This window comes from Drosophila navojoa, chromosome 2 (genome assembly GCF_054131105.1).
Source record: "Drosophila navojoa isolate 15081-1374.11 chromosome 2, UAZ_NAV_1.0, whole genome shotgun sequence".
In the NCBI taxonomy this organism is placed as follows: domain Eukaryota; kingdom Metazoa; phylum Arthropoda; class Insecta; order Diptera; family Drosophilidae; genus Drosophila; species Drosophila navojoa.
In genome coordinates, this window is record NC_142890.1 from 22,852,884 (window position 1) to 22,878,328 (window position 25,445).

The 25,445-nt window shown below is 40.9% G+C and overlaps 7 protein-coding genes across 9 annotated transcripts in view; 4 read left to right on the forward strand and 3 right to left on the reverse strand.

Moving 5' to 3' along the window:
* plum (IgSF transmembrane protein plum) overlaps window positions 1–3,320 on the forward strand; it is a 54,075-nt gene extending 50,755 nt beyond the window's left edge. The window contains exons 8-11 of the mRNA XM_030383042.2: window positions 5–450; window positions 578–872; window positions 955–1,124; window positions 1,234–3,320. Of these exons, the coding sequence (XP_030238902.1) occupies window positions 5–450; window positions 578–872; window positions 955–1,124; window positions 1,234–2,547 (2,225 nt within the window). The 3' untranslated portion in view covers window positions 2,548–3,320. The remainder of the gene's footprint in view (window positions 1–4; window positions 451–577; window positions 873–954; window positions 1,125–1,233) is intronic.
* A 2,255-nt stretch (window positions 3,321–5,575) lies between these two features.
* LOC108659116 (uncharacterized) lies at window positions 5,576–15,700 on the reverse strand. 2 transcript variants are annotated; one of them, XM_018111877.3, is made up of 7 exons: window positions 15,534–15,700; window positions 8,481–8,958; window positions 8,209–8,417; window positions 7,511–8,078; window positions 6,817–7,445; window positions 6,597–6,743; window positions 5,576–6,524 (listed from the first exon to the last, which is right to left on the reverse strand). In XM_018111877.3, exons 2-7 carry the CDS (start codon window positions 8,849–8,851, stop codon window positions 6,406–6,408), a joined length of 2,043 nt encoding a protein of 680 aa, XP_017967366.2. In that variant the 5' UTR covers window positions 8,852–8,958; window positions 15,534–15,700; the 3' UTR covers window positions 5,576–6,405. The 2 variants fall into 2 exon arrangements, with proteins under 2 accessions (XP_017967366.2, XP_089117639.1); XM_089261513.1 differs by having other exon boundaries at window positions 7,511–8,129.
* A 202-nt stretch (window positions 15,701–15,902) lies between these two features.
* Window positions 15,903–18,828, reverse strand: LOC108652022 (transmembrane protein 26). The gene is made up of 8 exons (XM_018102027.3): window positions 18,298–18,828; window positions 17,331–17,903; window positions 17,227–17,273; window positions 17,055–17,159; window positions 16,798–16,996; window positions 16,666–16,734; window positions 16,413–16,604; window positions 15,903–16,356 (listed from the first exon to the last, which is right to left on the reverse strand). Exons 1-8 carry the CDS (start codon window positions 18,489–18,491, stop codon window positions 16,164–16,166), a joined length of 1,572 nt encoding a protein of 523 aa, XP_017957516.1. The 5' UTR covers window positions 18,492–18,828; the 3' UTR covers window positions 15,903–16,163.
* A 713-nt stretch (window positions 18,829–19,541) lies between these two features.
* Window positions 19,542–20,550, forward strand: LOC108649083 (ribosomal RNA processing protein 36 homolog). The gene is made up of 3 exons (XM_018098083.3): window positions 19,542–19,693; window positions 19,756–20,293; window positions 20,348–20,550. Exons 1-3 carry the CDS (start codon window positions 19,628–19,630, stop codon window positions 20,476–20,478), a joined length of 735 nt encoding a protein of 244 aa, XP_017953572.1. The 5' UTR covers window positions 19,542–19,627; the 3' UTR covers window positions 20,479–20,550.
* On the reverse strand, window positions 20,485–21,350 carry mRpL11 (mitochondrial ribosomal protein L11). Its single transcript, XM_018098084.3, has 3 exons — window positions 21,102–21,350; window positions 20,759–21,043; window positions 20,485–20,702 (listed from the first exon to the last, which is right to left on the reverse strand). Exons 1-3 carry the CDS (start codon window positions 21,333–21,335, stop codon window positions 20,532–20,534), a joined length of 690 nt encoding a protein of 229 aa, XP_017953573.2. The 5' UTR covers window positions 21,336–21,350; the 3' UTR covers window positions 20,485–20,531.
* Window positions 21,351–21,557: 207 nt separating this feature from the next.
* Window positions 21,558–23,560, forward strand: Smu1 (Smu1 spliceosomal factor). Its single transcript, XM_018112256.3, has 5 exons — window positions 21,558–21,734; window positions 21,791–21,857; window positions 21,911–22,169; window positions 22,227–23,305; window positions 23,362–23,560. The coding sequence occupies exons 1-5, from the start codon at window positions 21,709–21,711 to the stop codon at window positions 23,458–23,460; spliced, it is 1,530 nt and encodes a 509-aa protein (XP_017967745.1). The 5' UTR covers window positions 21,558–21,708; the 3' UTR covers window positions 23,461–23,560.
* Window positions 23,561–23,617: 57 nt separating this feature from the next.
* Window positions 23,618–24,256, forward strand: euc (eucalyptus). 2 transcript variants are annotated; one of them, XM_018112259.3, is made up of 2 exons: window positions 23,618–23,922; window positions 23,978–24,256. In XM_018112259.3, the coding sequence occupies exons 1-2, from the start codon at window positions 23,793–23,795 to the stop codon at window positions 24,184–24,186; spliced, it is 339 nt and encodes a 112-aa protein (XP_017967748.1). In that variant the 5' UTR covers window positions 23,618–23,792; the 3' UTR covers window positions 24,187–24,256. The 2 variants fall into 2 exon arrangements, with proteins under 2 accessions (XP_017967748.1, XP_017967749.1); XM_018112260.3 differs by having other exon boundaries at window positions 23,993–24,256.
* Window positions 24,257–25,445: the final 1,189 nt, after the last annotated feature.

Below are 25,445 nucleotides of genomic sequence, written 5' to 3' on the forward strand. Positions count from 1 at the left end.
GCAGTGCTGCTGCGGCTGGTACACCTAGGCAACGACACCTTTGTGAAGTGGTCGCAGGCGGAGCTGGACAACAAAAAGTATTTCATACTGCAGTTCTCCATCAATCACACCCATCCGCATCCCGCCCAGCTGCTGGATGGGCCGCTGCATGGCACCGTCACGGCCGTGGAGGAGAAGCCCGACGAGGTGCGTCGCCAGCTGACCATCATTCGGCCGCTCAATCAGTCGGCTGCTGCCACAGTGCTGCGCAATGCGGAGCACGAGGTGCTGGACAACGAGGTGGACGACCAGACGCTCGAAATAGAGGAGGACATCTTCAGCCTGGTGGTGGATGCCAACGTCACTGGCCTGCTCCTGCATCACTTCAGTCGCATCAAGATGCGTGTCCTGATCATCACCAGCGAGAACGAGTATCTCGCCCAGGACTTTCGCTACGTACAGTGGAAGATTGTGAGTAGACTGTACTGTAGTGGCAAGTTGGCCTCATCCGAGCCATGTCCGCCTCCCTTGGACACGAACTAAAGTCTCTTCCCTCTCTCTCTCTCTCTCGCACACACACCTTTTGTATTCCCTGCAGATCGAGAACGGCACATCGGATCAGGCCAACATGTCCTTTCGCCTGATTACCGTGGAGTCGCGCATGCTGGCCTTCCAGTTCCTGGACAGCCTCAATGACACCTGCGTCTACGAGTGCCACCTGCACGTGCAGCTGCCGCTGCGCAAGCAGGAGCCCAAGTGCAAGGAGCGCACCATTGTCAACTCGGTGCTGCTCGTCTCGGGTCTCAGTGCCAATGAGCGCTACAATTTCCACTTCTACAATTGCAAGCCGCAAATCTTCTACGGCGAAATGGATGTGCAGACGCTGCCAGACCGTAAGTCCCAGACATGCATAATCTCTCTCTATACAATATATGAATATTTTAAATATATTTAATTTATTTTTACATCATTTAGCGCCCGGCACTATCAGCAATTCGCGCGTGGTCAAGCACAATGGCCTGAAGCTTATATGGGAGCCACCGCTGCATCCCAACGGACGCGTCCATCACTATAACATTCTCTGGACTCTGGGCAATGTGACTCACGAGGCGAATGTGCTGGAGTGTCGTCCTTGCTTCTATAAGGTAAGGCAGGGGACAGTACATATCATACCATATTGAAAGCTGTAAAAGTGAGAGGAGAAGATAATATCAAACGTATCTAACTTAGATTTCATTTCCATTTCCTTTGCAGTTTCCCAATGTGTCGGAGACCGACAAGATTCATGTGGCCGTGCGTGTCGTTGGTGAGACGGGCGTGGGCGCGCCCATGTTCTTCGACCTGATCAATCATCACATACTGGAAACGGTGCAGAACTCGTCGAATCATGAAGTCTATAGCGGCATCGCCATCGGCTCGCTGCTGTCGATGCTTTGTGTTTTTTGCTTTGCGCTCTTCATCATATTTCAGAGGCGTCGATTCAAGGCACGCGCCCCGGGGCCAACGCATTTGGCCACGCCCACCGACATCAATTTCGGCAATCTGAGCAGTGCCTCGGGCATACCGGGTGACAGTGCCGGTGGCCTTAGCGGCAACACAATGCAGCAGGACTGCCACGAAATGCAGACACTGATTCCGCGCTCCCGCTACCACATCGAGCTGCTGCCCGAGCGCACGCTGGAGTACCAGACGAGCACAGCGGCGGCAGCAACGTTGCCGAATGGCAATGGCAATGGCAACGGCAACGGCAACGGAACGGCTGTACGGCGTTCGGATCAGGAAGCGCAACTGGACCTCACCATTGCGGGCGTGCACAACCTATCACAGCTGCCACTGTGCGCCGGCTCGCCGGAGCGTAAAACCGTGCAGGATGCCATGCTCCAAGAGGCAAAGGCCTTCTACATACCCTACCGCCACACGCCACCCAATGCAGTGGCGCTACAGGCAGGCGGCAGCAGCAACTCCAATGCCAGCCACAAGCAGAGCTCCTCAAAGAACAGCGATAGCGGCCTGGAGGTGGCAGTGCCGCCCAATTCGCTGCCGCTGGTGGCCACCGTGCCGGGGCTGGGCAGACGCAGCGGCAGCTTGAGCAGCAGCAGCGCCAGCAGCACCAGCAACGGCAGCAAGAAGCAATTCCATACAAATTTCGCGCGGCACTCGAATTCCAATGATGGCATCTGCCTGCTGGCCGAGGAGGAGTCGGCTGCGACGCTGACGCCGACATCGGAGCACGAGTACGCGTGTGTTAGTCTCACCAACGGTTTCAAGTTGCCCGCCGAAATGACAAAGCAAATGCCGAGCAAAAGCCAATTTAGCAACAACAATAACAGCAGCAGCAGCAGCAACCCGAAGTCAACTGCTGTACAGCAGAAGGATCGCCAGCAGCAGCAGCAGCAGCAGCAGCCGCCGACGTCGCAGCAGTATCCTTCTGCATCCATAGTTCCTGTCAACGGGCCACAGACGCACTCTGTGGGCGTTAAGAGCAAAAAGGCGACGACAATGGCCAAGCAGGCGTGGCCAGCGTCTACGGCTCTGAATCGGCGTGCCCAAGTCGATCCAAATGGCTGAACCTAAATAGCTGGCATTGTCGTCGTCGCCTCGCCAAGCAAAAGTATTCCATGAAGCTACTACTACACATACACATACACATACAATTCACTCTACACACACACATGCACACATGCACACATACACATTCGCAGCTCGAAACATTCCAAACATTGTGGATCCCTATATTTGCATTAGTTCAGTATAAGGACACACACACATACATACATAAGTATATGCTTAGTTATATGAAGTACATTTTATAAATGTATTTATTTATCTTTATCTCTATCCTTATCTTTATCTTCGAGAGCTAAAGTCGAACCATGAGAATACGGATAATATACGAGAATCTACGTACATAAGCAGCATATTTATATACATACATATATATATGTATATATACATGCACATATATACATATATATAAGAACATATTTACTTTAATTTTAAGCACATGAACGTTTTAAAGCTTGTTTAGTTTTTGTTTGTTTTCTTTTGTTAATTGAGGCTAACTATAATTATTATTTTAATTTGTAGTAAACGTTCTCTAATATGAATTTATTCAACTGCCGTAGTATTCTAATACAACACACACACATAGCCAAAAAGCCAAACAAATATGCAATAGCCCAGTTCATATACATATACACACATATTTATACATACATATACACACATACATTCACACTCACAATAGTCACAATAGTGTTCATAACGATTTACTGCAAATAATTACCCATATAAATAATTCCATTCATATTTAAGTAAAATATTGAATTTTCGCATTTAAATTGCTGCATTTTGCGTTTTGTTTGAACATTTTCCCATTGTTTGTTTATATTATTTGTTTAATTTTTGTTTAACCGATATATCAAATGTACCTGATTATATTCATTTTGCATTTCGTTAAGCGCTCATTTCCAGCACCGGAACACAAAGCAAACAAACAAACACGCATATTGCATTTCGATTCTATTTAAATAGACCTTTTGTTGATGCCTCACACGCATTTCCAATGTACCGCAGCCGTATTGAACGAGTCTATCCCAATTACCGACTGTACCTAGTTCGTACAAACAACTAAACCTCTAGCTATGTCACACACACACACACACACACACACACACACTACACTATACAATACGAACACATACACACATACAAACAACATCAGAAGATATTATATTTCTATAAGCATTGAAAGTTATATAAGATGTATTTAACATTGAGCTCAGAATTTAAAATGAGCTCATCTATAATATGTATTTTGTAAATTGTTGTTCAATGTTCAAAAGCCAATGTGAAAATTGTTATAAAATACACAGATACACGCATATACGCACACACACACACACATAGCCACACATCCAAACACGCAGACATTCCATTTCATAGACGTATTTAACTAGAGTACATGCATCAAATTATATTACTGAATGAAAACAGAAAACAAAAAAAAAAAAGAGAGTAAAGAAAACAAGTAGACAAAAAGTTAAATTAGGCACGCGAATTCAATTAAACAATATTTGTACGATTCCATATTGAAGGAATGTGCTTAAGAACTGTAACTGTATACGTATTTAGATATAAGTGCAATAACACCCATTTAAACCATATAAACAAACCCGTCAACCCAAAACCAACCAACCAAACAAAGCTAAACGAAAACTACAAACAATAGTACCTTTCCCATTGGAAATGAACAAATAATATGTATAGAACAGTAAATAGATTACATTATGTGGCTTCCGCAATGGTAAATGCGCTTTCCTTGACGAAATCATAGCAATACGTAGCTCATTTACTTCCAAACTTCCCGAAGATCCTGTCTTGGAGTGCACTTACCAAATGTGTCCAACAATAGCCAATTCAAATTGTGTTCATATTGAAATAGGCATTTCAACTGCATTTCGAATCAACTGATATAGCATAGTCTTAGCACATACAAAACTTCAAAGGTGTTCCGTGAGACAACATTTAAGGTAAATAATTGAGGGCTCAGTAAACATTTTGATGATCGCATTGAAATCAAGCTAAAAAAATATTCCGTAAATGAACTCGAAATTCCTAAAACACAAAAAGAAAATTTTAAACAAAAATTAAATATATACGAAAAGAAATATTATGCAGCAAAAGGCAAATTATATGTATTTAATTCAAACAATATATAAAAGTAGATCTTAAGAAGTACATTTAAACAAAAGAAGAGAAGGAAAATACCACGATAAGAATGTGAAATTAAAAAAAAATTAATAACTGCGATTGTGATCGCTGTGTAAGTGGATGTGATAAATGTTTAAAATATTTAAGCGCAAAAACAATAAAAAACAGTATGAAAATAATTATTCGATGGCATAAAAATGCGTATTGCGAGTTTTACATAGATGTTTTTGGCTAAAGCGAAACGAAAAGAAATGAAAAAGAAAACAAAAAAATACAATAACTAAGAGAGTCCACTAAAATTGTAAGGAAATTATGTTCTTAACTTTTGGATAATGCTGATCCTAATCATTATTTGAACTAGGCATGTTCTGTACGTAATTTTAGTTTGGGTCTTAAGTTCTCATTGTGTATACCTCATTAGTTGAGTGGAAATTAAATTGTAACTATATTATATGCATTTAGTTGGTAGCCCCATCTGTAATATATATTTAATTCTAAATTGCTTCAATTCGGACGAAAGATAAAATTGCAAATAGAATCGAATGTATTTTTTATGTAATTTATATACATTGTATATGCTACAAAAATATTATTGTATCAGATGTGGAAACTCGGCTGGCAAATATGCGATATATGAGTTATATATATATTATATACACACATACGATCGTGTTAAAGTTTTCGGTGCCAGTAATTTGACATAACAACCAGAAATTAGCGCGGCTACAGAGTCTAATAATATGTAACGATGATTATATACATACATATATATATATACGTGAAAAGGTGAAGAACGCTAGAAAAGCATCCTTAACTATTGGAAAGAAAAACAAAAATATATTAAAACTAAGTTATGACAACAAAGGAATTAATACAATTTGCATTTTTATTAACTATAAACGTTAAACGTAATTTTATTGGTAAGTATATACAATAAAACAATCTTAACTGTAAATCTTTAGTAACTCTCAGTACTTAACAGGTGTGTATACAATATCAAATGGACATGATATCACTATCAATGCCCATAAATTTTAATTTAATTGTTTATTTCGATGGTAACGTTTAACGGTGTTGTCCATTTACACAAATATACAGCATTTTTGACTTCAGCAAAGTTGTATAAATATATAAATCTTCCCCCACACATATAGAGCTTTCACGGGGCTATGGTATATGCTAGGTACCTGTACAGTACTATTTATAATAGAATATGATCACATCACAACTAACTGAACAAATGATCACAATACAAAATCGCAAAAGTTGCCATAACCTACATACATATATATATTTATATTTACATCTATATAAATGAATTGAGTTTAAGTGCTAAATGGCATGCTGAAACGCATCTTCTTGAGTGTCTGATTGAATGAGGAAATCTTTGAAACGAACCTTTCGCTCTGCCAAGATCTGTTAGCGCTATAGCCGAGACAGATCTACTTAACTCTATATTCAAGAAAATAAAAAACAAGAATCAAAATTTTAAGTAAAATTTCCATTGAATGAACCAATTAAAAAGCAAAAATAAAAAAAGCAATACAATAAGCTATGCTATGCTATGCACCATAACAAGAAGAAGCGCTTGGGTACGCATAATTATCGGGCAACTTATAGTTGTAAGCCTATTCACATATCGATTCCAATTAATTGAGGTCCTGATGCATGTATGTAGCATACATATATGGCTAACGCTAATTGATGGGCAGCTCAGCACACCTTTTTAATCATTTTCACCAACTCTTTGTACAGAATGCAGTCCCGACTGCGCGGCTTGCAGATCTCGCGATGATCCAGCCGTATGCCGCATACTTCTCCAAAACCGGGATCTGTTTAATGTGTTAAAGCATAGATTAATTATATAATATGTGTGATTAGCTTATCAATCCAACTCAGCTTACCGGCTGAATCCACGCCCACGATTCGTAAATAGAGCACTGACATGAGCGTCAGAGCGGTTTCAACAAAGCTAAAGACTTCGATCTTCAAATGACCCAAGTGATAGAGGCCAGCAAAGCGACGATGCAAATCCAGCAGATACTTGTTATCTATCAAAAAAGAGTTAAATGCATATAAAAGAACTGGTATCGGGTATCGTATCATAGCACAGCATCGACATACTCTTTTCTATCTCTAGCAGCTCCACGGAGCGCGATAACAGCGGCGCCTTGATCGAAGCCAAATGGGAGCCACGGTGCGGCACCGAGTAGAAGAAACAGCCTCGCGCAGATTGCCAGAGCGGCCTCATGGCCGGACGACCGCACTCCCAGGCATCCACGAGCAGCTGCTTGATGAAAAGGCCTCCCTTCGAGTGGCCCACGTAGATGATGGGATGCCCGTGGCCGACGCGATGCTGGATGAGCAGTTCGGCCATTTCGCGCGAACGCTGAATCAGGCTGGAGCGCGGCTCTTTAGTCTTCCACAGCGGACGCCACAGATAGGGATCCGTTGTATAGTTGACAGCTATGACCCTGACGCCCGGACAGTCTAACGGCAGCCAGTCCCCGGGCCAGCACTTGGAGTAGTTGGGGTCATTGGCGGAAGGCTTCTTTTTGCTTTTGCCGGCAGATTTGCGCGTCGTGGAGCTGTCCATGGTGGCGCTGTTATTAGTCTCGGCCTGCAGCATCGACTCCAGCTCAGCTGGCAGCGCCTGGCTGCTGTCGTGCATGCGCAGGCGGAATGTTGGGAAGCTGTACTCGATGCCTTCACATATTTGAATATCCTCCGGGTCCCCGCAGACGTAGGCATAACTGTGGGAGAAATACGAATAGGTGAATGCCCTTAAAAAATAACTAAATATTTGACTTCTACTCACTCTTCGGCAATGTCGTTATCGTCGGAAGCTTTACAGAGATGTGGCTCAGTCGTTTGTTGCACTGCTTCCCGCTGCCAGGTTCCATCTACGCTTGTGGCATCTTCATCCAGGCTGCGACTGCAGGATGCGAACTTGGCGCGTTTCTCTCGAGGCGCTGGATGTATTGCGGCGCTGCGGGAATAACGCGGTCGCTTGGGTGGACGCACCGGTGGCCGGGGCGGACGATCGAACTCCACCGGATGACGTTCGTTTTGCCACAGACCCTGGCGCCACGTGTTCACCAGCGAGCCGTGCAGGCCATGCACAAGCACAATGTCAGCGCGTATGGGAGTGCCCGGCGCCGGCTCGGCAAGAATGTTGAGCGTGCAGCAGCTGGAGGAGCTGGAGCTTGAGCTCTGAAGACTGTAGATAGGCGGCCCCTGCAACAGTGTGCTGGGCGTTGCGGGCGTATTAGGCGGTATGGGTGTGATCGGTATACGTGTGTTGAGCGTATCTGGCAGAATTTCCAAGCCATCTTGGGACTTGCGCAATTTGAGTAAATTGAGCAACGGCCCCAGACGATTGGAAACTGTTAATGGAAGAGATTGCGGGTTGAGCGATAAGAATTTGATATAAAAAGCTGAGAATGGCGGTATGAGTACGATGAACCGATGAATAATTGGGTAACTGAGGCCATGCTATACACTTCAAGTACTAACCTTGCACGGAAGACAGATTCAGCGATAACGTGTTGGCAGCGAATGCCACCAGGTTGGTCAGCGCCTGGCGGCTAGAGGTCAGATTCTGCAGGACTCGTAGCACGCGAACGTCGCGTATGCCCTTAATGCCGCGGGCGACGCCATTGGCCAGAGGCAGCACCAGGCGCACCAGGACGCCAAGGACGACACGCATGCTGCCGCTGTTATGGCTGTCACATGGAGAGAAATGGACATGAGTATATAATTATGCAAGGTATTAGGCAAATACTTACGGTACCATCAGGGCGCCGCCACTGGAGGAGCGCACCAGCTGATTGATCGCCTGCTCCTCCTCCTGCCGGTCAATTTCCATCTCCTCTTTGCCATTGCTGATTGCTGTATTGTCCAGTGCCTGATCAGTGGCTTGACCTGCCGTTTGGTCAACTTCCTCGGCTATGCTCATCATCGCAATGTTGCAGACGTAATGCTCATCTATTGACTCAAGCTGAGACTCCTCACTGTTACTGTGGTTATTGTTGTGGTTGTTGTTGTTGTTGCTCTTAGCTGTGTTCGGCTGAATGTGTGTGCTGCAACTGTCGCTCACTCGTAAATCAGCGCTGCTTATTGCACTGGCTTTGCTTTGGGTATCGCGTGTAGTGAACATATTTTTCAGTGTTCTCTATTGGCTATTCGCCGTCTCGATCTGCGCCGCTGGCTTGCTGCCAATTAGCACAGACTCAACATGTTGCCAGTGAAGGGCCGCACACTAAACTGCAAATATATTTGAATTCAACTTTAATCATATGCACTCAGTTGGCTGCCAATGTCAATGTCAATGCGCTGCACTCCTAGTGCATTCAGTACTTTGCACTCGTTTGTCTTCCCCTTTTTTTTTTTGTTGTTGTTTACCACGCAAAAGACGGTGTCTAAAAATATAGGCGCACTAGCGCAGAACGGGGCTGAATCAAAACAAGTATACGACTCGTGTGCCACGAATATCTAAACAATCAGTCTAACGAGTAAAACGAACTGCTAATAGCTAATTCTCTCTCCTCTATTCCCTCTATTTCGTCGCCGAGCTATGGAATTGACTCAATTCACAAACAGTTCTCTACAGTATTTAAAAAGACATATTCGACTCTGGTAAGCCACCTACTATGTTCAAAATGTTTAAAAATATTACTAAAAAATATACAACAATTTTAAAATTTTGGCAAAAAACAGTTCTCTTTTGAATATTATATAAAAGTTAGAAAAGGTAATTCAAATATTTATATAAAGTGTAAGTGGGGAATTTTTAATCTTGTTTCTTAAGTCTTGAATCCTTGGTTTTCAAACTTTTTTATCTTATTTTACATATTTTTTATGGATTTTCATCAGCTTAGGGTGGATTGCTGCTCCCATCATATAGAAACCCAGCCATGATAGCACGTCTCACAAAAGAAATTGCCAATGCTCGCTAAGATGCAATGCCAGTTAGTGCCGTCAGTCAGACTGCATATGCAACAATATTACTCATACGAGCCGTAAGCCCGCGGCCCATCACATTTGCAATTTCCCCGCTGCGTTTTCCGTTAGATAACCAGCCACAGCGACCAGAAGGGCAACAAAATCTAAGCATGTTACGTTGACTGCTCTGCTGTGCCTCAAGCAAGCAGCAAAAATTCAAGTTGAGGGTCGTTACATGGGGCACGACACACAAATACGGAAAGGGCAAAGCTTGTTGCATGTGTGTCAGCACAATGGCTTTTGTTATTGCAGCACCTTTTGTTGTTGTAAATTGCACTAATAGTCCGCAGAGAGTGGCACGAATAACTGTACATCTTAACAAAGCACAACTGACATTTGCATTAGAATATGCATGCGAATCGTAATTACGAATCGGACTAGGATCGCATCACTATATCTCAACTGATCGGGAGAGCAGCCGCCCACTCGTATTCCAATCGCACTGGCCAAACAGCTCGACTTACACGTACTCGTTTCGCTTGGGCCAACGAGCGAACCGCGAATCGCGCACCGTGCACAATGCAAATCAAAGTAGAACTGCGACCGGCACCTTCAGGCAGCCGAGGCCGAGGCCCCGCAGCGCCGGCAGCAGTCGCAACAGCCGCTAATGCGCACCACGTTCGCTCGTGGCTCAGTGGTTGAGTGGTTCCGTTGAGTGGCTGTGACGACAGTGAAAACAACTCAAATGTCATTCAAATGGGGCTAGCACTGGTATCGTGCTTCAAGTGCCGCCAGCTGCACTGCGTCAAGAGACACGAGTCAATTGCAATCAACTGCAGACAATTGCAGGCATATGCTGATTTCTTGTCGATTTTATAAATAACCAATTTAGAGACACAATGTGAACTAAAAGGTTTCATCGGCTCTTATCGCTGTGCCGACTTATTTCTGGCGAAATGTCTAATTGCAAAATATCTTTCTTTTACCCATTTGCTGATTAATTGAGTTCATTTTGATCGTATTAAGATAAGCCTATTTCGATTACTTTAATCTATATGAATATTTGATTGAGCAAATGCGTTGGGTAAATTAAACCATTTTTAATTATGAAAGAAAGATTTTCGATTCATTTTGTGATTTTCACAATTATTTAATAAAGCGAGAAATTTCTTGAAAATCTCTCTCGTATTTCTCTCCCTCTTTGTTTATATCTTGTATCTTTGTTTATTTCTTATCTCTCCTTTTCTTCTCCTACTTGCGCTTTTTCTTCTCACTCTGTCTTTTTTTTGGTTTAGTATCTATCTCTTTCTCTCTTCCAGTCAATGCTTTACTCTACCTCCATTAGTCATTTTGTTTATTTTTGTTCTCTCGAGTCTAGACTGATGAAAGAGCACTAATTCTCCTACACGATAACACACACATTTATGCTCTATAATACATTTTTATGAATAATATTTACGTATGTATTATTGAAGTACTTCTAGTTTTATGTGATATCATCAAACAATCACATGTATTGATAAGCTGACAAATTTGAACAGAATATTTTAGATTCGAGCATTTTTTTATTGAGCTTAAACATAAGTTGATAAACTCACAAAACAATAAAGGGTATATTAAAGTAGAGCACTTTTTTGTGGCATTTCTATTTAGAGTTTTATCGCTTTGCCAGTGACTGATAAGAGCGGTGCTACTGACCCATTGGCACAGGTGGCACACGGCAGCAGCCGTTCCCGTTGACGAGCTGAACTTTAATTAATTATGCGGCATCAAGTCAATTGGCTCGAATAATTTATGCCTTTATCAATGGGTTGACGCAAAATAGATGAATTCAGTCATATGCGACGGGCCACATGTCCACCAATTTCCCTTTATCTAAGTCGGGATCCGTAAAATTTGGCATTGGGTAATTCTAGTGAACCTGAACTGCTACGTAGACAATTGGCAATTGGCTATCTCAAGTGCATGGCTTTATTTTATGGCCGAGCGAGATAAGCAGACTGATAAAGCGGAACTATACTGCAGTTGGTCTATCGAAAACAGCTTAAAACTTATGCAGCCTATGAGCTATACTAAGGCTGCATTCATGGGCAGCATAAACAAAAGCTTATCGTTGGCAATTGTCAATGATATTGTGCAATAAGTTATAGTCGACAGAGCTGAGGTGAAGGCAGTGTAGTGTCTTTTGTGCCATTGAGTTATGCAAATGCATGCAGCTTTGTAGATAATTCTAAAAACAATACAATTTTCATTAGCTTTGGATGAGTAGTTCGAGTCGAAAATAAACAAATTATAAATATTCGAAAGTGAGCACAGAGCTTATCAACAAATTGGTTTTTCCAAGTGTGAATAACAGGAGTTGACTAAGATTTGAACTTGTTACAGTTAACGTTGTCGTTAATTTGCGAATATATGTATAAATAATTTTTAATGTAAGCAAACGAAATTTTTCGGCTAAATTTAAGGTGTGGAGGTGAAGTGAGGTGACGCTGCTTTCGAGACTTTGTTCTGGATATACACAGTAGTTCCGAAAGCTCTTGCCCCAGTCGCCGTTGTTGGCAGCCATGCACAGTATAAATTATTAATCATATGCCGTGTGGACTTTGTACTGCAGCCGAACAACGCGGCGTCTCTTTATCGAGAGTCTGTCGCAGTCGCAGTCGCAGTCGCAGTCGCATTCAGTTTTTATTCTCGCTGTCTTTTATCACAGAATACGGCGTAATAAGGCCACTAGGCAACTGCACTTCCAGATGGTTAAATAAATATGCGAAGGCGCTGCCATCAGTGATTCTTTTGTTATTGGTTTCCGTTTTATTTTTATTTTTTAATTTTTGCATGTTAGCTGATTGCTTTCAATGAAGTATTTAACAAGAGTTGATTCGTTTGCCAATAAACGGCGTGCTTGAATTTATTAACTGGAAATCGGGTGGCAACGCGATATGAAACGAACCCATCAGCCAGTTAGCATCGTAATTGAATGGTCGCATGTAGCTGCCACATGAGCCTCACATAATGTGTGCATGCTAATAAACATGTATGTATGTATATGTATGCATATGTGCGACATTGCATGCCAGCACGGCCAACAAGTTCACCTGCCACTCAGCCAGCCTCGTACAATGACGCCCACGCAACGGCAGGTGTCGAGTGTGCAATAAACTGGAACGACATCAAATCGGAATCCAAGCGCCACAGCGCAATTCTGTTACATAATCTAGTTCAGTTTTTTCAAATGCCTCTACTGATTCCAATAGCGACAAACGATTTCGATTCACAAATATGACTATAAACTGAAATATACTGTAATTTAGGTATTTGTAGCATATAATAATAATTAAAGTCTTCAATTACACTGTCATTCAGGTTACGCAATTTGCATCTACCCTAAAACCGCGATATACATTCTACATTTCAAGCATGGGGAATTCTATACCGAAGGGCGTATTGAGCTTACTTTTGCTATTATTATTTGTTATGAGAGAAATTCGAGTTTGAATTCGCTCAACAATAACAGCTAATGATAGCCATTCGAGATAGGGCACGATAAGCATGCGTCGCTTCACAGCAGAGACAGAGTTTCAAATTCATAGAATAATTCGGAATCTGTGTTCCATGATCCGATTCACAATGATTTGTTTTGTGCCAATCGACTGTGACTACTCGAACAAGAAAAAACCAATTTACATCACTGCCATCATCATCAATATTCATAATTTATATATGGATCCATTAGGCTCAATTAAGCTTTAGAGAAGTCGTTCGATCGATTTAAAGTCCAAAATCAAAATAGAAAATAAAATCAATTGCCACTAATGAATCCACTACATTCGAGACGTGAAAAATACTTGAAAAGATTCTGTTCAATTAGTATATATTAAAAACCAAAAAGCTTTATATAAATGCGGGTAAATAATTAAATATTTATAAACAGAAAGGCAAATTAAGCCACAAAATATATTAAAGTTGTTCAAGTGAGGAACAGGTTTATGTAGATAATTGCATCACACGAATATAATGTGTATGTATATGTAAAAGTAACTACTGCCAAAATATATATAAATTTATAAAAAATATGCAAGCAAAAAACTATATAGCAAAAATAAAGTAAATTAAGTTATTTTTCAATCCTTTAATTACGTCTTTTAAATGCAACAATAAGTATCCTAGCAATATTAATACCATTATCAAGAAGCCTACATATGTACATATACATATATGTACATATATGTCTATGTCTCCAAAAAATATAAATATTCACAATCTATTTATACAATTTAATTTGTGGATCCATTTCACCTTTGTTAATTTTTTCTTAATTATGATCTATCAGCAATCTCAAACAAGTTATGCTAAATCTGAAAGCATTGATTTATGTATATAAAGACCCACAGACAGAAGTGTGTGTCTATGAGTTTTCGTTTATATCAAGCTATGTAGCCAACATCAGGCCATGTTATAAGGCATACATTATAATAATTTTTGATTATATATATATACATGTCTTTTCTTTTTGCTACCATGAGGAACAGAATCATAGCTCGCAGAGCCTTGGGCCTCTAAGAGACCGTGTCTGAATCGTTAATGAAGTGGTTTTAGTCAACCAATGGGTGACATGATTAAATCGGTTGGCTCGTATGATATCACTTATAGTATGTACAGCATGTACAGCGTGTACAGCAGCGCAATCAAACAATTCCCTAATCGACTTGACTATTTCGCATAGACAAAAGAAATGTGTAGCTGACAAATCCAACAGCTGTCACTAGCAGCTAGCAAAGCAAATGAATTCACTTTCGTATATTACCAAATAGACCCTATCAACCGGCATACGGTATAGGGCATACGACATAGGGCATACAGTATACCGTATACGATTTAGAGTGTAAAGCAAATGCCATAATAGGGCAGCAAGTGGTTGTTGATGGGTGTTTCTGGCCAAGACAGGGCAGGCACGCGAGAGTAAAGGGCGTGGACAACAGCGTGGGTGTGGGCTGGCTGAAAATTCACCTTAACCTTCGAATGCTTGGGATGAGCGATAGCAAAGCGCCAAGCAGAAGCACAAGAAATGAAATAATCATTGGTCTGGAGTGCCTATATATACATATACCATATGTACATATACTTATATATATATACGATATATACCTATACTTATGTGCATTATACATATACATATATACATACATACATATGTATGTTGTTTTGCTTGGTGGAAACGTGTTTTGTATACACGATATTTGTTTGCTTCCGAACAGCTGGATAACTCCACTATGGGATTATTTTGCGGCACAGTGCAGGGCAGTTAAATAGAAGAGCCAGCAGCATGTGCGCCAACTGCTCAGTTAAATCGCACTGCCACTGTAAATACAATGTTCACAGATTTGTGAATGTATGTGTGTATGTATATAGGCAATATACGCATGACAAATTGTGTGTGATTGTGAGCTTCGGTCACCAAAGCAATTTTTCACTTTTAATAAATTTGCAGTTCTATATTTTTAGAAGAGCTTCAGACTGTATATTACAAATTTGAGTTCAATTAGCATTTCATACCTGCTCGGTTATCAATGTTATTTTGTATAATCAGTTTTGTTTAAGCAAGAAACCAGAATTTCTTTGTTAATGCTTTTATTATTATTCTTGTATTACGATAGCAGCGCGAGCAACCATCAGCAAGCAGCAACAAGCACGCGACATTGTTGTTGTTATTGTTTTCTTTCTTGTGAGGGAGGAAACTGCTGTGTGGTGGTTGCTCTCGCAAGATTTGAATAAGATTTGTCGGCTAGCATAGTTTATAAAACTTACATATGTATGTACACATTAGTACCTACAACATCTATCTTTATATGTATATATATACATATACACATGGGTACAACAATAGAACACTCACTCACACTAGATTCAACTTGGGCACAAAACGCTTTTTCAGCAGCAGAACACAAACGACAACAACAGAGCGTCCACAGCGCTTGAACGCTCAGCAGCAACTATTCATTATTACAAAAACCACATACACGTCTATGGGGAGCAGATACACACATGCTCATACCCGCGCACACGCATACACACACACACAGGTTTATTTACTGTGAGTATCAACAAAAAACTTTGACGCTACGCGAAAAGCAGCTGGCGCGGTTGCTAGGCTCAAGCTTTCAAAAGCTTTGAGCAGAAGTAAGGCAAAATACAAAGAGCGAAAGAGTAAAGCGTAAATGAAAAACTGAAAGAGCTATCGCGACACGGAGCTGACAACTTGCTTCAAAATAGAGGCGGTATTTTATTAAGTTTAAATTTGGTTACGTTTTTTTAGCATATACAAATATACGCAAACATATGAAAATATATGTTTTTAACAAATTGAATTGACCCTTCAAGTAGTCATGCCAAAAAAAGAGACACCTGCGTCCTCTTTGACCAGCGTCGCAGCCAAACGTGCTTTTTTGGCTGTCTCAAAAATTACAATAACGTTACATTTAGCGGATTCCGCGTTCAAATGCCGTTAGTCCAAATGTTCAGTGCCCAATTCAGGAGGACGATGAGGATGAATCCGAGCTACTGTCGCTGGAGCTGGAGTCACTGCTCTGCCCCCGTTTGCGGCGTCGCGACTTCTTCTCATCGATCACTTCATAGCTGGGCAGTGTGGAATTGCTGCTGTCCGAGCTGCTGCTGCTTGAACTGCTCGACTCCTCAATAACAGCCTCGATTTTGCGCGATTTCCTAACAGAAATAAATATTAGCAATATTTTTGATTTGATTGTCCAAATATCACATACTTTTTGTCGGCCTTTTCTGCGTTCTTGGCGCGTTTCAGTTTCTTAGCATTTATAGGATCGCAATCGCTCGGAGAGCTGCTACAGTTGCGCTTTGATTTCTTGCCCTTTTTATCCTTGTTGCTCGCCTTGGTGGAGTACAGATTCTGTGAGCTGGCAGTGGAGTAGCCCGTATCCTTGCGTTTGCGTTTTTTTCTGTGAGAAGTGAAACAAATGTTATATAATGTTTCACTGTGCCGTTGGGCAGGCGACTTACTTATCCTTCTTATCTCGCTTCTTTTTGCTGTAACTGGCTTCTTGTTCCACAAAGTCTCTATCCTTAGCTCTGGTTTGATTAAAGGAAGCCATATCTATTATATCTACAAATTTAATTTTTGTATGCACTCACTTCTTAATCTTCTTTTTGACATCCCCGCCACGTTCATTGGATATCATATAAATGCTGTTCTGGTCCGCATCGTGCACTCGCCTTCGGGATTGATACTGGCGCGCCTTGGCCATGCGACTCTCACGTCGACTCTTCCAGAACTCCGCATTGACCACGTACAGGCGGTACAGTTGCAGTATAATCACCAAGGAGTTTTTGCCTAAATGATTATAAGATTTAGTTCACCGTCATAAAATATTTAGTCTTATGTGACTTACAGGTAAAAAACACATTCATATAGTTGATTATTTTATATTGAAATATAATCAATAAGCGAAAAGTGAGAAAGGGCGCATCCTGAAGAATTACGTTCAGTACAATGCCTATGAAAGAGGGAGACAATTATATCATATATATCTGTATATCTTAGCTTATATATTTATACGTTACCCCAGACATCAATGCCACAGCAGCAGTTCTGGCAGCAGTCCGCCTGTCTGCAAGATGAATCATATTAATAATAGTGTTAAATTAGTTTAAATATTTCCACTTACTCCTCCTTATGATGTGAGCCGCTGCCTCTCGGTCGCCTGCCCCGTGTGGCTGACAGCACAATGGTAAACTGCATCAGACTCCAGGACCAAATGCCTAGAGTGAGGAATACCAAAAATCCAATGCGTGCAATGGAATCATCTTTGTAGGAGTCGAAGAACTCGATGATATCCGCCGCAGTGCCAATGTAGACCAACAGCAGCTGGCTGAGCTGGTCGCGTGTCAAGTCGCCTTTGGGCAGCAGCCAACGGCCCACAATCAGAATCAGCATAAGAAACTGTTCGATTAGCGTGGTCCACGTATCTGGGCTAATCACGGGCAATGTGATCCCAGCATCGTCCAGCAGATCAGCCACTGGCACCATGGCGCTGTTATTGGTGGTGCTGGTAGCGGTTGCGGCGGTTCCGGCGCTGGTGATGGTGCTGGTAAGGTTGCTGTCAGTGATGGCATTGCTAGCATTGACATTGGCCAACGAGCCATTTATCACCAGCAGGCGACGCTCGATCTTGTCCAGCTCAAGCAACCAAATGGCCGGCACAATGCTGCTCAGGTAAAGAAAGACCGAGGGACAGAACCTGCAGAGGAGAGAAGGGAATGAAGGGAGGGCGCCAAAGCGAATGTCCAAAACAAACAAGCAAATCAAAGTGATGCGCCCCGCGCCAAAAGGTAAACAACTGGCCCAAGACACGGGCGAACAATCTAGTGCCAAAGTGAAATTCCATTAAAGTTTTTTACTACAACGACGCGTGGGTGGGGGTGCCTGGAGGAGTGGTCTTTGTGGTCATGGTGGTCTGTCTGTTCTTGGTGGTTGCTTGCACACACATTAACCACATGATTTCACTTTTAATTGAAAATCAAAGCGCCCGACCGAACATGACGTCAGCTCGAGCCGATTTTTTGTTTACGTTGTCTTAGACTATATAAGCGATTGATACATGGATGCGTAGCTGAAAGGATCTATGTACTTACCAGCGCCATTCTTGCGTCTTCTTGATCATTATGGTGAAGATGCCCTCGAGCAGCAGTAGCAGAAGCGGCCCACATAGCGTCCAATATATGATGTCCTTCTTAAACGTCGTCACCTGCCAAATGGCCAGCAAGCTGTGGGCGCTGAATATAATGCGCGTGAGGATCGCCTTGATCGTTGATATTATTTTGGCCATGATCAGATGAGCAGCATAATCTCCAATCTGAACGGTCAACTACTAACTAAACTAGTTAGTTGCAGCAACCAACAAGACGAGACCAGACAGGACAAGACGAACCGCACGCAGCGAAGCTCCAAACGCAACTAAAATTGACAGACAGTAAAAATCGCAAGCCAAATGCTTTCATTAGATGTTTAAACGCTTTTTAGGAAATTAAGGACAACGCAGCGAACAGCGTGATACATAAACACGAGTAATTGGTGAATGGACAGCGTTCGCGTGGTTCTTGCCCGCTAAATCCGAAACCTCAACCGAAAGGCCAAGCAATGTGCTCGTTTATAATAGCAGTGGGATACCTTTTATTATATTAGCTCATTGAATGCAAGTTATTGACAAAAACTAATTAAGCATTTCAAAAACAACTTTACCAATGCATTTTTGAAAATATAATATAATACATTTTTGAAAAAAATAAAATTGAACTTATTGAAGGTACATCAGAAGACTTCTTTTGGGCGCCGTTTTGCCAAGATACGACCCTGTCAATGACTCGCTAAATGAAATTGAGCACACGCGTGGCATGCACCACGAGCGCACACTAGCTGTATCTGTAGTCACATGACCGTTTAGTGCTTTGACAGCATTAACTGTCTTTCACCTCAGCTTGACTGGCTACAAATGTAAAACAAACAAGTCGCGAGTGTCTGAATCCTGAACCTTGGCCATCAAAAACGTGGGCATGTCCAGTCAAATACCCAACTTATGACTGTCATTAAATTGCCCCACTGCATTTTACTGATGTTTACGTTGATTTAGCAAAAGTTAGGTCAATATTTTTTTGCACGTGAAACAACATGCGACCAACTGTTGAAAGTTGATTCCTTGCTCTAAATACGTTATTTACAAGATTTCAAAAACTGGAATTGGGCGCCAAAGGAAAAACTCATTTGCAAAGCGCTGCCAGATACCAAACAAATGAGACTATCGATAGAGTGCATTTGAGATTTCAGGCATCGATAAATTAGAGTAAATAAGGCTTTTTATTATCGATAATAAATTATATGGCATTAACCTCCTCTCTATAAACATAATAATAACAAAACACGTGAAGGTTGATTCAATTCTTAAATTATTAATATTGGAAATAACAAATGTCATCTTCAAGCGAGTCCAGCGCTGCATCTGACCACGATGCAACTACTGACAATGAAGTACAGGTAATTTAGTTTGCATATCATATTTGTAAACCAAATTGAATCGAGTTTTATTTTCACATCAGAGTGCTGTTCGGGAGGACCTTAAGACTATGTCCTTTGAAGAGATATTGCAGCTCAAAGAACAACTAGGGGCAAAAGTCTATAAAGAGGCGGTTCTTGGTAATAAAAGTGTGAAGCGTAAGCAGTCGAAATCAAAAGCAGAACTTAAAAGACTGAACAAAAATCGACCGCGGGAAGTAAGTGCCAAGCGTCAAGTGCCCTTTTTAGGTGCTGAGCTACGTGCGGAACGAAAGAAAGAAACTGAGATCCGGGATCCACGTTTTGACGAGAGGTCGGGTACCTATGACACCGATACTTTTAAGCAAAACTACAAATTCGTAACTAAAATTCGCGACAAAGAAGTAGAGCAGCTGAAAAAACGGCTGGACACAGTAAAAGATGACGAAGAAAAGCTGAAAATCAAGCACACCATTCAAAGACTTATAAATAAGAATGTGGAGGATAAACGCTGGCACATCAAGCAAAATATATTAAAAGAGGAGCGTAAAGAGATACAAAAGGCACACGACGAGGGACGTCAGCCACATTATGTTACAAAACGTAAGTCTTAAAGAATAAAGCGATAGCTCGATCTAATAACAATTTTCGTTGCAGAGGAAAGACGCGCCAAGGAGTTGGTCGCTCAGTTTGAGCAGTTGAAAGAAACTGGAAAACTAAACAAACATTTGGAGAAACGTCGCAAAAAGAATGCTGCAAAGGATCGGAAGCGTATAAGCATTGAATAGATATAGTTATTGTAGTTATAAATGTATATATATTAACAAATTATACAATATATTTAGCCCGTTCTCAACATTTTCGCCTCGCGTTTTTCTTGGAGTTCACGTCGCTGTGCCTCGACAATAACTTTGCGCTCCTCCAAGAACTGAGCATATTCCGTCGGATCCAAATCTCGAACTACTTTTATTCCACAAGTTCGTGCAATGCTAATGAGCATCTCACACATTTGCTAAACAAAATTAGGTTTTGTAAGCACATGTTATATTATATTATTATCCAACTTACTTTCATGGTCAGCAATGCATTGGGTGGATCTTGTATCTTGATTGCCGCTATTTCGTACAAATGCTTTAGCGTAATTTTTCCGGCAACCTCTCGCCCTGGAGTCATTGTTCCTCGCTGAATACCGGCCGCTTGCTTAAGGAAAAATGTAGCTGGCGGATGATGTATGACCAAGTCGTAGCTGCGATCACTGTTCATTGATATCCGACATGGCAGTGGTACGCCCTCTTTCATTTCCGCAGTTTTGGTGTTAAAGTCCTTGCAAAACGCGGCAATGTTAATGGCTCGCTGTCAAAATGAATTCATTATTTAGATGTACCCACATACATATTTAGTAGGAACTCACCTGACCTAGCATGGGACCCAGTGGTGGGCCTGCAGCTGCCATGCCAGCGGGTATATTTGTCTTTAGTTTTGTCGTATGCGTTACACGCTCGACTATTTTCTTTATTGATTTTAATTTCCCCGCTGCTTTAGACATTTTAATTGATGGTATCCGCAGTTTCAGAATATGATTGTTATGCAAAAAGATCCAATGGGAATAGGAAGAAGAAGAACACCAAACAGCTGTGAGCGGCATATGAACGAGTTATTGATTAAGTTACCGATATATCGATAATAAATATAGCGCACCAAAAAATCGGTAAAGTATCATTTAATAATTATAATTGCAGTGATTATCAAGAAAAATCTTAGTTTTTTAAGAGTTTTAAGAGTTGATATCCCTATTTTCGGTTTTGTATCGAAAAACGCTTCGCAAGTGCTGTTAATAACAGGTAAACAAACTGTTACAAACGCGAGCCAGAGTGAACAAAACAAATCAATGAGCGACCAATGGTTCACAGGAACATGTTCCACACGATTCCGTACACATTTGCCGAATAGACGCGTTTTTTACTAAAAACAAAAATAAGAGATAAAGTTTTTAAATCTACATAGGCTTCCATCGCAACATGTCTATTGAAATAGAATCAGCAGAGTAAGTATAATAAATAGCACATTACAAAATCAGATAAAGAAACACATTTTTTGCAGCGTTATTCGTCTAATTCAACAATACCTAAAAGAATCCAATCTGCTCAAAACACTTCAAACCTTACAGGTAAGAGCTCATTTTATTTATTAAACTCGTCATATTACTCTGCTACTTTACAGGAGGAAACCGGAGTTTCACTTAATACAGTAGACAGCGTCGATGGCTTTGTCCAAGATATCTCTAATGGCCACTGGGACACTGTGCTCAAAGTAACCCAATCCCTGAAGCTTCCTGACAAAAAATTACTAAATCTTTATGAGCAAATTGTATTGGAATTGATAGAGCTGCGAGAATTGGGGGCTGCTCGCTCACTACTTCGTCAAACCGACCCAATGAGTATGTTAAAGCAGCACGAGCCTGAGCGGTATATACATCTAGGTGAGTTTCATCATTGTACTTCTTCTGTGCATACACAGTATTCTCTTTATCTCTCAGAAAACATGTTACAACGAGCATATTTCGATCCCCGCGAAGCTTATGCAGAGGGCAGCAGCAAAGAGAAGCGGCGTGCGGCTATTGCCCAGGAGCTGAGTGGCGAAGTGCACGTTGTGCCCTCGTCCAGGCTCTTGGCATTGCTCGGCCAAGCGCTGAAATGGCAACAGCATCAAGGTCTTCTTCCACCAGGCACTACCATTGATTTATTCCGTGGTAAGGCAGCCATGAGAGATCAAGAGGAGGAAATGTATCCAACCCAACTGTTTAGACAAATCAAATTTGGTGAAAAGTCTCACGTAGAGTGTGCACAGTTCTCACCAGATGGGCAGTATTTGATAACAGGAAGCGTAGATGGCTTCTTAGAAGTTTGGAATTTTACAACGGGCAAAGTACGTAAGGATTTGAAATACCAAGCCCAGGACCAGTTCATGATGATGGAGCAAGCTGTGCTAGCGTTAACCTTCTCGCGTGACTCTGAAATGGTTGCATCCGGTGCTCAGGACGGCCAAATAAAGGTTTGGCGCATCATTACCGGCCAGTGTCTGCGCAAATTCGAAAAAGCACACACCAAAGGCATTACCTGTCTACAGTTCTCCCGCGACAACAGCCAAGTGCTCAGTGCTTCCTTTGACTACACTGTGCGTCTGCACGGCCTAAAGTCTGGCAAAATGCTTAAGGAGTTTAAGGGTCACACATCATTTGTTAATGAAACCACGTTTACACCCGATGGTCACAGTGTGCTTAGCGCTTCTTCCGATGGCACCGTTAAAGTCTGGTCACTGAAGACTACGGAGTGCGTAGCTACGTACAAGCCCTTGGGCAATGAACTGGCTGTGAATACTGTGCTTATCTTGCCCAAAAATCCTGAACACTTTATCGTTTGCAATAGGTCCAACACAGTCGTCATTATGAACATGCAGGGCCAAATCGTTCGATCATTCTCATCGGGTAAGCGCGAGGGCGGCGCCTTTATCTCAGCTACCCTGTCACCCCGAGGCGAATTTATTTACTGTGCTGGTGAAGATCAAGTGCTCTATTGTTTCTCGGTTTCCTCGGGCAAGCTGGAGCGTACACTGAACGTGAGTATATTTGGTCGGCTTTGTTTTGCAGTTAGCTGTATGTTTTTTGTTCTTAGGTACACGAAAAAGACGTCATTGGCCTGACACATCACCCGCATCAAAATCTTCTCGCCACCTATAGCGAAGACGGTCTGCTAAAGCTGTGGAAGCCTTAGTTTCAATAAGCGTTGACTAACTGGTCGCATACTAAGTTTTATTTAGTAGCAATAGAATTTACGTATTCAAATATATGTATTTTATTTAACAGCACTGTAATACTAACTGCGTTTGACCAGTCGTTGCTTTAGATTTTCTCATGCCCTGTATCAATATTGTCAATCATGTCTCTATCAAACAAATTGACTTTAATTAAGAATTATGCAAAGCCACAACGAGAACTGCTGCGGTAATCCGCTGTCTTCGTTTCAATTGGTCGCAGTGTTTGAATTAGTCAAGCAACTGCACTCAAGTAAACCAGTTGTGCTGCGTACACCCACGAATCATCAGTATGAAAAGCGACGAGATCATTGAGAAAATACGCAACAAGCTGAAGGAGTCCGATCCCAACAAACGAACTGTGGTCAACACATTCCAGTTCAATTTCACGGACTCCGACGGCAAACTCATCAAGAGCATGGGTGAGTTATTGCCATTGCTTAAGTCTGGCGCCTCCTGCTGACCGTCTTACTGTAGTATTTGATTTCAAAGCTCTGGACATTTACGAGGGCACCGCAGCTGATGTCGACGGCAGGGTTACAATAGCAGATGAGGACTTTTATTTGGTAGGCACTAAGCAAAAGAGTTTTGAACAAATGTTGGAACAGCACAAGGCTAAAGTCGATGGCGATGCGGATGCTATTCACAAAATGTTGGACAAGTTTCGTTTAAATTCGCAACAGTAAAAAAATATATCTACTATAATTTGCATATGCAATTTGCACTTAAATATAATAAACGCTATTTACACACATACACTATAGCGTATATTTTCAACTAACAAGTGACTATATATGGTGATAACTAAGGGATTATATATGGTGATAATCTGAGGATGACAAAGGGTGATGCTGACCTGTATGGTGTCAGTTTACCAATGCAGAGTAGACGTCGCCGCTGGCTAACTGCAAAATATATCTAATGGTTGATCTCCGAAAGATCTCGATGTAAAGAAATGATAAATTCTAATAATTTCTACTTAATTTATCCGTTATTGGGAACGGGTTAGTATATGTCTTCAATATTACAAAAAAATCCGATTTTTTCTTGGTTTAGTATTCGTTTATTTAATTACCTTTATTTATATTTAATGTTAACATGGAATTGTTTTTGTAGGTGTTTTTGTTCAATTTTAAAATTTTGCGTTTAATCAACTATCTTTTGCTAAAGCGTAGCGTTCTATGCCAATGCATACGCTTGGATTTCTTTTCTTTTTGTTTGTTTGTTTGTTTGATTTTTGTTTTCTGGCTTTTGGTTTTTTTTTTTTGTTTAGGCTTTACATATTGTTTAATATAACTTATCTTTCATTTGCTTGCCTTGCTTAATTGTAGATTTAAATGTAAATTTAACACTTGCTTGTTTAATTTAACGTTGTGTTTTTTTTAGTAAACGCTTAGAACATTTGACAGGGATTTTGCCGTTTGTTTCTCAAACATTTTTATTTAATTTTTATGTTTAGTAAATAGGTTTTAAATGTATGTTTATTTTTTATTGCTAGAACACAAATTCAATTTATTTAATTAACTAATTTAATTGGGGTTCACTTTAATGTCATACAACAACAAAATTTTTACACTTAAACTAAATATCTTCAGTTATTTTTGTTTGTTTTTTTTTTTTTGCTTTTAATTTTTGTATTTTGCAATTGTTTAAAAATAATTAATTATTCCTTATAAAATAGTTGATCTTTATGCATCTTGCAAACACTTTAACAACGTTTTATTTTATTTTATTTTTTGTTCAATGTATTCGTTTTATTTATAATGTTTTTTTTTTATTAAACACCTACATACTTTTATTAAAAATGATTTTTAGATTGAACTGTTTAAATTTTTCTCATTTATTTAAGCATTTTAACTTTTTTATGCAAAACGTACGAGCGCTATGAAACCAATAATTTTTTTATTATTTTCTCAAGTATTCATCTATGTTTTATCATTTTGAT

Excerpts from the sequence above, each read along its gene's own strand:
- LOC108659116 (XM_089261513.1), bottom strand. The coding sequence starts at position 8,851 with ATGTTCACTACACGCGATACCCAAAGCAAAGCCAGTGCAATAAGCAGC. Across the intron at positions 8,130-8,208 it reads GAATCTGTCTTCCGTGCAAG|CTTTTTATATCAAATTCTTA; the intron begins GTTAGTACTTGA and ends CGCCATTCTCAG. Across the intron at positions 6,744-6,816 it reads GCTGCTAGAGATAGAAAAGA|ATAACAAGTATCTGCTGGAT; the intron begins GTATGTCGATGC and ends CTTTTTTGATAG.
- LOC108652022 (XM_018102027.3), bottom strand. The coding sequence starts at position 18,491 with ATGGCCAAAATAATATCAACGATCAAGGCGATCCTCACGCGCATTATA. Across the intron at positions 17,904-18,297 it reads AAGACGCAAGAATGGCGCTG|GTTCTGTCCCTCGGTCTTTC; the intron begins GTAAGTACATAG and ends TCTCCTCTGCAG. Across the intron at positions 16,605-16,665 it reads AAGCGAGATAAGAAGGATAA|AAAAAAACGCAAACGCAAGG; the intron begins GTAAGTCGCCTG and ends CACTTCTCACAG.
- LOC108649083 (XM_018098083.3), top strand. The coding sequence starts at position 19,628 with ATGTCATCTTCAAGCGAGTCCAGCGCTGCATCTGACCACGATGCAACT. Across the intron at positions 19,694-19,755 it reads CTACTGACAATGAAGTACAG|AGTGCTGTTCGGGAGGACCT; the intron begins GTAATTTAGTTT and ends TTTTCACATCAG. Across the intron at positions 20,294-20,347 it reads GCCACATTATGTTACAAAAC|AGGAAAGACGCGCCAAGGAG; the intron begins GTAAGTCTTAAA and ends TTTTCGTTGCAG.
- mRpL11 (XM_018098084.3), bottom strand. The coding sequence starts at position 21,335 with ATGCCGCTCACAGCTGTTTGGTGTTCTTCTTCTTCCTATTCCCATTGG. Across the intron at positions 21,044-21,101 it reads TGGGTCCCATGCTAGGTCAG|CGAGCCATTAACATTGCCGC; the intron begins GTGAGTTCCTAC and ends TCATTTTGACAG. Across the intron at positions 20,703-20,758 it reads ATGCATTGCTGACCATGAAA|CAAATGTGTGAGATGCTCAT; the intron begins GTAAGTTGGATA and ends AATTTTGTTTAG.
- Smu1 (XM_018112256.3), top strand. The coding sequence starts at position 21,709 with ATGTCTATTGAAATAGAATCAGCAGA. Across the intron at positions 21,735-21,790 it reads ATTGAAATAGAATCAGCAGA|CGTTATTCGTCTAATTCAAC; the intron begins GTAAGTATAATA and ends CATTTTTTGCAG. Across the intron at positions 23,306-23,361 it reads AGCTGGAGCGTACACTGAAC|GTACACGAAAAAGACGTCAT; the intron begins GTGAGTATATTT and ends TTTTGTTCTTAG.
- euc (XM_018112259.3), top strand. The coding sequence starts at position 23,793 with ATGAAAAGCGACGAGATCATTGAGAAAATACGCAACAAGCTGAAGGAG. Across the intron at positions 23,923-23,977 it reads CAAACTCATCAAGAGCATGG|TATTTGATTTCAAAGCTCTG; the intron begins GTGAGTTATTGC and ends GTCTTACTGTAG.